Source organism: Morus notabilis, unplaced genomic scaffold (genome assembly GCF_000414095.1).
Source record: "Morus notabilis unplaced genomic scaffold, ASM41409v2 Scaffold78, whole genome shotgun sequence".
In the NCBI taxonomy this organism is placed as follows: Eukaryota; Viridiplantae; Streptophyta; class Magnoliopsida; order Rosales; family Moraceae; genus Morus; species Morus notabilis.
The window spans coordinates 1,241,966-1,252,679 of record NW_010367622.1 but is presented as its reverse complement, the minus strand read 5'-3'; the positions used below and the strand labels follow the sequence as shown (position 1 = coordinate 1,252,679).

The 10,714-nt window shown below is 31.1% G+C and overlaps 1 protein-coding gene across 1 annotated transcript; it reads left to right on the top strand.

Moving 5' to 3' along the window:
* The first annotated feature begins 3,826 nt into the window (after nt 1-3,826).
* Nucleotides 3,827-7,040, top strand: LOC112094474 (translocase of chloroplast 34). The gene is made up of 8 exons (XM_024175410.1): nt 3,827-3,991; nt 4,340-4,463; nt 4,605-4,712; nt 4,824-4,948; nt 5,080-5,344; nt 6,243-6,311; nt 6,421-6,582; nt 6,700-7,040. Exons 2-8 carry the CDS (start codon nt 4,365-4,367, stop codon nt 6,808-6,810), a joined length of 939 nt encoding a protein of 312 aa, XP_024031178.1. The 5' UTR covers nt 3,827-3,991; nt 4,340-4,364; the 3' UTR covers nt 6,811-7,040.
* Nucleotides 7,041-10,714: the final 3,674 nt, after the last annotated feature.

Genomic DNA, 10,714 nt, shown 5'->3' with positions numbered 1-10,714 from the left:
AAATCCTGTATCTTAAATTCCCCAAAAAAAGGCACATATTTTCCAATAGGCCCAGACCCCAGATTAGCAACCATCGCAAGTTCTATGTCATATCAGTTTTTAGCTCTGATTCTGTACACAAATAACTACAATTATTGTAAAAAATAAAAATTAAAAAAATAAAATAAACTTTAAAGTTATTGAAATTCTTCCACTATTATAGCTAATCAAGTGAAAGCATATTTTTTTTTACAAAAAAAAAAAAAAAAAAAAAAAAAAAAAAAAAAAAAAAATGAAAGCGTATTTTGACATTATGTTTTGGGAACCAATTCTTTTATCCAAGGAAATAATTTTTACGGTTCTAATATAATTTGCTATTGCCTTACAGGCTAATCCCTAACGGAATCTCTTCCGTCGGTTATTAGCAGAAGGTTTTCGATTATACGGAAATCAGGTCCAGATGAGCTACCATCACAAATCCTCAGAATTCATAGCAGAAATATTTAGCATCTATTACTCATTACACCGGTAAGAATAACTTTAGATAATCGTTTTGAAGGTCTTTTAAATTCTTACATTTTTGCAGTACTATGCTAATCAAGTGAGAATCCATTTGAGAACACGTTTTAGGATATTTAATTTCTCCATCAAAAAGCATTTTCATGGAATTTAATTTCTATTTTATTTTTTTTTACTTGCTTATTGTTGCTCAATTAATCAAAAATGAAGAAGAAATCTCAAAATCCACTTGCTATCGAACTATCGCTAATGATCCAGCGAATCAAAAAATGAACCGTAGCATAAACCCACTAAAACGTCTCTAAAAATCACATAATATTTTTCCCTACTTCCTCTTTCCATTACTTCTTTTTTTTTTTTTTTGAACTGAAAGGAATTTGTTTTCAATTCAATTCATTTAAGAAACAGCTAGCAATGAACAAACTACACAACGGAAAAAAGAAAATAAAAAAAAATAAGAAAAAGATCAAACATTTTCTTACTTTTGTGACACTTGAATTAAGCTCCTCAGTGGCAGCGCCGATACAGTGACAGTGTGATACTGGCTCCCTGAAGCCTCCGGTCTCGAGAAACAACAATACAACTCAATCTGCAATTTAAGCTTAGGGAACTAATCCTTAAAACTATTTTTTTTTTTTTTAAATCTAATTAAACTGTTTTTCTTAACAATTTAAATTTTGATTAAAATAATAGCAATTAATCATAGTTGATTTTTTTAAATAGCCAAAAATCAGCAAGTTCGAGGCACCCCAGCCGGACTGCCCAAACGGCAAAATCGGGCCGGGCCAACCCAAAGAAAGAGAGCGGCCAGTCCTGAGTTAAGGGAGAGTGGCTCATGCTGATACCGGGTCGGCCCAAACATATAAGGTATTGGAAAATTTTATTGGCACCTTTAAGATTTTATTAAGGTACCATAATATATTTAAAAATTTTAATTATTTTCTATAAATGCTCCTATGTCCACCTCATATTTTTTTACATTTTAAAAATGATTTCTTAAAAGAATCACTTTCATTATTTTTTGGTTGAATCTTTTTATTTAACGCATTTAAAAAAACTTTTATTGAATCTTTCCTCTCCGCGTAATTTTTAAAGTTGAAGAACAAAAATACATACAGTTTTTTTATTTTTTTTAAGCAATATTGAAACAATCATCTATGTTAACTTTTTTTTACCAACCTCTAATAAAATTTTCTATTCACCAAGTAATTATAGAGCAAGATGAGAAAGTATCATCAAGTTTTAATGTATGGTTTTTTTTTAACTCTCTCGTTTGTGTTTTGTTTGATTGAAGTTGTTGATTTTTATTTTTGGTTTTTAGTTATATTTTGCAGGACGAAGAAGATGAACGCATTGGGAATTTTACTCAAATTCTGAAACTGTGATGAATGATGATGATGATAATAGAAGAACTTAATCACGTTAACATAATCAAGAAATTTGAAAAAAAATAATTGCAAAGTTGTTAACGTAAAACAAGTAAAATGGAAAGAAAAGAAGAAGAAAAAAAAGGTTATAACAAAAAAAGAGAAATCGTTCAAGTTCAAATAAAAATAGCAAAGTGGAAAGAAAAGAAAAGGAAAAACGTTCAAATATAGAAAAAATCTTATCTCACCCAAAAATAAAGGAAAAGTAAACTTTTTAAGAAACAAATTTTAAAAGTGGAAAAGTGTGGGGTGTACATAAGAGTAATTTTAGAGCTATAAGAGATTTTAAAAATAAAAAGAGATTAATTAAAATTTTTAAATATATTGAGATGTCTTAATAAAATCTTGGGATGTCAATAAAATTTCTCTAAGGTATTTTAAAAAAATAAATAAACAAATGAGTATATGTTGTTCAGGGTCAGACTTCATAAATTTTTAGACTTGAAACCTTAACCTAGCACAGATAGAAGCTCGTGTAATGACCCGATTTTTTAAACCATCATTAACTCATCTTAAATGTTTACTTGACTTTAAACATATTCTAGTTACCAAAATAGATTTTTTTTTTTACATAAAACTTCTTTAATCATTTACCTTAGGCAATCTTCTTATTAATGAACAAGTAAACTAGATAACAAAACTCATCGCTGAAAACAAATTTTCGCTTAGTGTCAAGTTAAAACATGTTTTACTAATGGATTATATAATATATACTACTTATTAACTCCAATAATCACGACTTAAAGAACATAAAAATCCCATATTATGCTATTTATATTAGCACATCAAAATACTCTTAACCAATAAGTATTTAAATTCAGAGCTTGACATATTCAACAAAATCATCCTAAGTATGAAACTTAGAGGTCACTCGAGAATTAAATTATATGCTTACTTTTAATAAGAAGGGACTAGGCATACATCTTAATAGGTTATTTACAACTTAATATTAATGTCGGCAACTTTTCAAAATAACATTAGCATCTTAATGCAGAAATTATCTGCATAGTGGTATTCAACACCCATGTCTCTGTTGCTTTGCACCGGTTAGCCAATTCATTAAAAGCATTTGAGGCGTGAAATTTCACTCGGTGCATCCCTACTTTGAGACGCTAAAAGAGAACACCCACCCCAATTTTTCTCTAAAATATCAAGAAATCAAACCTTTCACCCCATTAGGATTGTTGCCCACCCCCACCCCACCCACCCCGCAAGAAGCTAAGCATTGCCATCGATCGGTAAGCCATCCCCAAGCACCCGGTGACTTGAGCATCCTTCGCCCACCATTATTAAATCGGGTCTTCAACGTCTTAACAACACATTCCAAGTGACATCCATTGTTGAAGCACAAAAGCTTCTTAGGTTACGTCAGAGCAGAGAAGAAGAAGGATGAGAGATTTGTCCCAAAAAAAATGACAAATTCATTCCATATTACACTTATTTTAGGTGCAATTTTGTAATTACACACTTATGAGACGTTTAGTTCATGGATTAGAATCATGAGATTAAAATTATTTTTAATTTATGTGTATTTTTTATAAGAAAAAATACTGTAGCGAACTATGAATTATAATTCGAATCAGAGTACGAATTCTCTTACCAAACGTCACCTTAATACCCTCATTCTTGCTACAAATTCGTACCACGTGTTAATTTCCGTTCATAAGTAAGTTAACAGAGGAGAAAAATTTATAATAATTTTAAAATTTAAAAGAACGAAAGTTATAAAGTGAAGTTCAAGGGATATTTCGTTACACGGCTTAAAGTTTAGGGGGATCCGTGTAATTTGCCCTATTTTTTTTAATGATAGTGATTAGCACGTGACATGCACGTGGACCACAAGCTTTGTTGAAATATATATTAGATCCCCGCGGAAGAACGAGGTTTTTGTTTGGGGAAGGACTCGAAGAGTTAAGAGAGGCGACAAAAGCCGGTCTCTCCGCCAAAAAAATCGAAAACGGGGGGGTAGAAAAGGCAAAAACTGCAGTGTTCCCCCACCCGAACATTATCTCTTTTTCTCTTGCAAAACAATTTACCGTTTCCATTAAACCCACCTTTGCTTTCAGGTAATAAACTCTCTCGTCTTCTCGATTTTCTTAGGGTTTTAGGGGCTTCTCTCTGTATCAACAGTTTTCTCGCTAAACCCAAGTCTGGGTTTTGTGTGCTCCGTTTTCTGGTTTGGCAATTGGGTTTTTTTTTTTTTTTTTGGTTCTTTCTTTAGGCATTTTGTAAATCTTGCTTGTTTCTTTTGTTACTGTGAAAAGGGTTTATGATATTGGAAGAAATTTATGCCTGGACGACTTGTATGAGGATTGTGGACTCTGTGCCTGTGTTGCTATCGTTACTTTTTAGTTCTTTTTTTTTAATTGAATGATTGATGTTTGGTTTATTTCTTTCTTTTATCTTAAATTTAGGAATAGTTAAGAATTAGACTGAGAAATGGCTGCCCAAATTGTCAAAGAATGGTCAGGGATTAATTCATTTGCACCTGCCACTCAGACCAAGTTGCTCGAATTGCTGGGAAAACTCAAGCAGGAGGTTGAACTTTTATTTATTTATTTTGTCCCTTTAGTCATAAGTTTATAATCTTGAATTCTTTTTTGCTTTGGACAAAAAATAGTTTTTTTTTTAATATGATTTTTGCTCACTAATATTTGTTCATGAATGCACTTAATGAAGAATGTGAACACATTGACGATACTTGTCATGGGAAAAGGTGGAGTTGGAAAATCGTCTACTGTGAACTCAATCGTTGGGGAAAGGGTAGTCACCATTAGTCCTTTTCAGGTTGTTGTCCTTTTCTCTTTGCTTGGTTGATTACTGTTTTAGTTTGGTTTGAAGGTTTTGAGTATTGCTTTCTGTCATTTTTTCACAAAGCCAGTGTGTTGCATTTTGTAGTCTGAAGGCTTAAGACCGGTGATGATTTCACGCTCAAGAGCGGGTTTTACGTTGAACATTATTGATACTCCTGGGCTCATAGAAGGGGGATATATCAATGATATCGCGCTTAATAATATCAAGAGGTTTGTTTGTTTGTTTTTTTTGTTTTTGTTTTTTATTTTTTTTCCTCATTAAATGAATTTGTGGTTTTAGAGTGAGTTATTCAAGATGTTCATTTGACTGTTTATATGGTTGGTGATCTTTACTTGAACAGCTTTCTTCTGAATAAGATAATAGACGTCCTACTCTATGTGGATCGGTTAGACGCATACAGAGTTGATAACTTGGACAAGGAGGTTGTGAGTGCCATTGCCAACAGTTTTGGCAAACGAATCTGGAATCGAGCTTTAGTTGTCCTTACACATGCTCAGCTTTCACCACCAGATGGCTTGCCTTATGATGAGTTCTTCTCGAAAAGATCCGAGGCTCTTTTGAAAGTTGTTCGCTCTGGTGCGGGGTTAAAGAAACATGATGTGCAAGTATGCATTTTTTTTTCTTGTCTCTCTTTGTGATGTGACCGCATGTTTTTCCGTAGTGCACACATGTTATCTTGTTTTAAGAAGATACATAAAGCATATATGCCACTTTGATGCGTAAGAAGAGATTTTATTAGTTCTCCATTATATCTTATATTTTGTTTTAGAAAGGTGAAGTTCTTTTTATGCCAATAATTCTTTATCTCATTGAGCTTCTAGTTGAATCACTTAATGTGTGGAGGTTTTGCCGAGAAAGATTGAAGGTTGACAGGGCAAGAAGTGTTTGAACCGCCACATATATTGTTATGCATTCTTCTCTTTTTTTTTTTTTTTTTTTATATTTTTTTTTTGTTTTTTTTTTTTTTTTTTTTTTTTTTTTTTTTTTTGAGTTGGAAAAAAAAAAAGAAAAGTTTGAAGTAAAGTTTTCTTACTTTGTGAAGTAAAGTTTGAAGTATAATACTTTTACCATTGATGGAAGTAGGTCCTATTGAAGTTACTGTTCTTTTCTTCTTCTTCTTCTTCTTTTTTTTTTTTTTTCAATAGTTCAACAATTATAACATAATATTGTGTTTTTGAGCTTTCAATCTAAGGGGTTTCTTTGCATCACTATGAATGAAACTGGTATGTATTTAAGTTCCCCAAGTCAAGAATTGTGTGTGTCACAAACACAACACATGTAAAAGTAGAATAAATTAGCTTAAATAAGCGTTGAACTTTCTTAATTGCAACTCCAATGTCAAGCCGTGAATGTAGATTGCAAAAGAATTTCTGTTTCTAATTTTGTATCTTCTTTCATATTTCTATTAGTGTGGCCTAATCTTCAATTAAAAAAAAAAAATTCTTAATGGTTGCAATTGTTTTCTATTTTCTTTTTAAGTTCTCACCTATTCTTTCATCTTAGGGTTCTTCAATTCCTGTGGTTTTGGTTGAGAACAGTGGAAGGTGTAATAAGAATGAGAGTGATGAAAAGGTCGGTCATCTGCCTCATGTTATTACTATTGTTTTGGTCAACGCCTTTTGTGAAGCTTTTGTTTATCCTTTTCAAGTTATTGACAAGATTGGCTATTCTTTGGAAATAGGTTCTTCCGAATGGAATTGCTTGGATTTCTTATTTAGTTGAAAAAATCACGGTAGTGGCGTTGAATGGAAGCAAGTCTATTTTTGTTGATACGAAGTTGATTGAAGGGCCAAACCCCAATGAGAGGGGGAAGGCCTTCATTCCTCTGATTTTATTAATCCAAGTAAGCCCGTGGAATTTTTCTTTTCGCTTTTTCTTGGGGAAGAAAGATCTTAAATTTTGCTTCTCTTTCCATGCTTGATTCAATGAATTGCTTTCAATTTGCCTTGTTTTTTTGTAGTTCTTCTTTGCCATTAAACCAATTGAGCGGGCAATCAGGACGGATATTGCAAGGGAGAGCAGACCTGCATGGGAGATGCGGGATGCAAGCTTGGCCAGCCGCAAGTTCTGATTTGGCTTAGTATTTAGTTGTATTATGGATGTATGCCTTGATGCAGTTTTTCCTCTGTTCATGTTTTATCTACCCGTTGCAAGTAGTTGTTCCAATATTCTGCAGTAGCGATAATCTACGGCAGTGAATTGTTTTAGCTTTTGGAGAGAACTGGATTTGTTGTTTGGCTTATGTTCTTCTGTTGGATCATCGATTTTGCTAATAATATAGTAGGTATTTCTTCTGTTCAAGATTTGTTTGTTTGATTTTGCTTTGAGAGCAGGGAAGAGTATGACAAGTCAACATGTGTCAAGGGTGAGAGCTGATAGTGAAGCTTATTTTTTCTCGAAGGAGTTCTTGCTCAAATTTCAAATGCTGTTTTGGCAAATAGCGTCCTCATATTTGTTAGAGAAAACGACATCTTTTAGAACAGAGTAATTTTGCTGTTGAGATGAGGAGAGAATATTTTATTGCCAAATTGGATAAAATTGCTCGCCTATTGGCTATTGATAGTAAGTTACATGAAAAGTAAATACATTCTTACAGACAGATTAGGCTTAAGACTCAAATCTTTTTTGTGTAGTATTCTTACAAATTATAATTACTTCTACAAATGTACATTTTGAAGTAGTAAAAGATCTAGGTTGGGTGATTACAACCATAGGCTAATGGTAATTTTATACCTGACTTTATCACACGACGTGAAATTCAAATTCTCATTGCAGGTTTAAAAGAAAAAAAAAAAAAAAAAAAAAAAAGGATTCAGGTTGGTTCCTACATCCACGAGAGATGTAGAGCAAATGTACTAATGAAAAATACTAAAAAAATTACACGACTCTCTTGCTTCACACTTTCAGATAAGCCTCTTGGATAAGTGCCAAACTATATCCGGAATCCAAAATATATTGGAAAAAAGTCACGTGCTAAATGGAAATCATAATTTGAAGTAAACTACATAACGATTTGAATTTAGGCATTTCACAAGTTTAGGAAAGCATTCTATTATAATAGTTTGATTTAGGAAAGTTGGACTTAAATTTTTGGGTAAAATACAAGTTAGTTTTCCATTTTTGTTTTACTTTAATATCAATTTTTCACAATTCTTTAGTTTCATGACAATAGCTTATAATATGTTTATTGTCTCTCCTCATTCTACTTTTCACTTTTTTTATTAAAAATTTTTCATTACTAATACAACTGCACTTTTTCTTTGACACAGCTTTCGCAACAGTATCACTACAGTGGTGCTACACTTTTTTTTTTTTTTTGCTCTCCAAGGTTTTCTCCCCTTTCATTTTAGTTCTTTTTTCTTTTTTTTTACTACTTACTCTAAAACTTTTTTTTAAAATTTTAGTTTCTTTTTTTAGCTTCTATATGTTATTAATAATAACACGATAATTAAAAATCAATACACAATTACTCCCATGTGCATAGCACATGTTCTTAAACTAGTAATGAAAGAAATAATAATCAATAAATATTATTCAAATGAACCGTTTTTCAACCAACGTGCACTATTTTGGCTGAGAATACTGTTCATTGACAGTGTTTACTGTTCATTTTTTCTTTTTTGTTTTTTATGTTTTTTTTTCATCTTCTCTTTTTGCTTTCGCATGTTCCTCATAATATTATTTTTTGTTGTTGGCCTTTTTTTAACTTTTTTTTCATTTATACAAATTATTTTTTTAGATGTTATCCTACTTAGGGAGTATTAAAATTTCCCAAATATAAATTGATCTTATCTTCTAAATCTTAAATTTAGCTGTTATTATTCGTTGAATAATTTATGCGAGTTCAAAAGGACCACAAGTTTTAAGTCCATTTATAGGTCACTTTCACATTTGATCTTCTTCTTCATTTTTGAACATTTAGGTTATTTGATACATCACTTACGTGCTAATTATAAAAAGCAACAGATTAAGCTGCTGAATAATGTTTAAATGAAATTTCATTCACTTAATCAAAGTTATTCGCTGCTTATTCCCGAGGTGAAATCACCCAAGGAAGTCTCAAATTTTATGCCAATTAATCTATGTAATGTAGTGTACAAAATCATTACTAAAATGTTATCTAGTCACGTTAAGACATTTTTTCTAAAGATTATTTCTAATGAGTAGAGTGCCTTTGTATTTGGTCGCTTCATATTATACAATCTTATTATTGTTTATGAGCCTCAACATAAAACTGGAGGTACGAAGGTCTCAAGACATTGAAGTTGAATATGAGCAAGACTTATGACGGAGTGGAATGCCTTTTTTTTTTTTTTTAAAGTGGCTATGGTCAAGTTGAGTTTGTCCCTACCCCCATCAACTTTTGTTCATTTCCTATCACTCATACTCTAACACTTGTAATGTGCACCCTATCACTCATTATAATTTGTGATCTAAAATCAAAATCTTCTATCGGAGCACCACCTTGTATAGACAAATTAGGGAAAGTTAACTTTTCTTATATTCAATAATAGTTTGAATTTAACTATATTTTTTTCAATTTCAAGTAACTTTTTTTTATTTGAAATTTTAAAGTGACTCTTGACTTTGGGAGATTAGCTATGCGCGTGCACGGAGCCAAGGCATGCTCAGTGAGGGCTTAACTCACACCACTCAAATTTTTTAGTTTTAAAAATTTTATTCGTATAATTATGTATCATATTAGATTGATACAAATTAACTCTCACTAAAATAAATTATATAGTCCCTATTTTTGAAAGTACAATATATATATATAAACTATACAATCAATCTTATTTTTATTAAATTTTTTACTTAACTATGAGCCCTAACTCACAAAAATTTCTCACTTTATCACTGGCTTTGTGTAACTTACTTGATTCAATAATTGTAATATTTATTTATATGCAGTCTATTGACAGTATTTCTTGGTAGAAAAATTCCTATCTTCTCATTCTTAGATGTAGATAAATTGACAAACCACACTTAAAATCTTGGTGTTCTATCATTCTTATTTTTTTTAATTATGAGTATCACCAAGCATCCAATATTTCCTTCATTACTTTGGAAATTTTGGGACCCACAAATGAACAGAAAAGGTTTGACTCAATTCTACTAAAAAAAAAATAGGCTTAGCTTTCACTCATGACACCACACATCAAACGTCGCACAACATATTGATTTGATGGGGTTCTAAAGTGGAGGCTATAAAGTATCAAATCCTAAACGCATCTTAAAAGGAGAAAAAAGAAAGACATTCTTATCTTTACACCAATCATATTGATGGTTTTTAATATTTAGAGATAAAATAGTTTTTATATAAGAAGTTAATAAAAGCAATTTTTAAAAAAAAAATGACAAAATACTTTTTTTTTTCATCAAGCTATGAAAAATACACTTCTTCTGACTTTATGCTTATAGATATTTTTTTCCTTCCCTGATACTATATTCAAACAGAAATTACCAATGCCATTCATTAATTGTCATACTTTTAGGTTACACTGATAATGTAGTTGATATTTAATGGCTGGAAATCACTGATCTTGACATGTTCTTATCAACAACTGTTCATTTGCTTGACAGAATTTATCACGAAAGAACAATTTTTTTTTCCTGTAAAGCTTTAAAGAAAGTGATTAGAATTCTATTTTAAATTGTTTGGCTGTTACAAGTAGTGTGGAAATTTGAAGAAAATAAATAGAAAACTAAAAATAAAAAAAAAATTGAAATACATTATTTAGTTCAATGAAAATTTATGCACGAATTTAATAGTATTTGGGAAAATTGTCGTAATATTAAGTAAATAAAATAATAAATAAAGGTTATCATCTCTCTTATTGTTCTAACATTTTACAAGTAAATTAGGTAAAATAATAATTTACTTATTTAATATTACTGTTGGGATTTGGATTCTCAATCCGGAGGGGCACCAATCCTAACTTTCTTCAATACTTTGATAATTCACATAAGGGAAA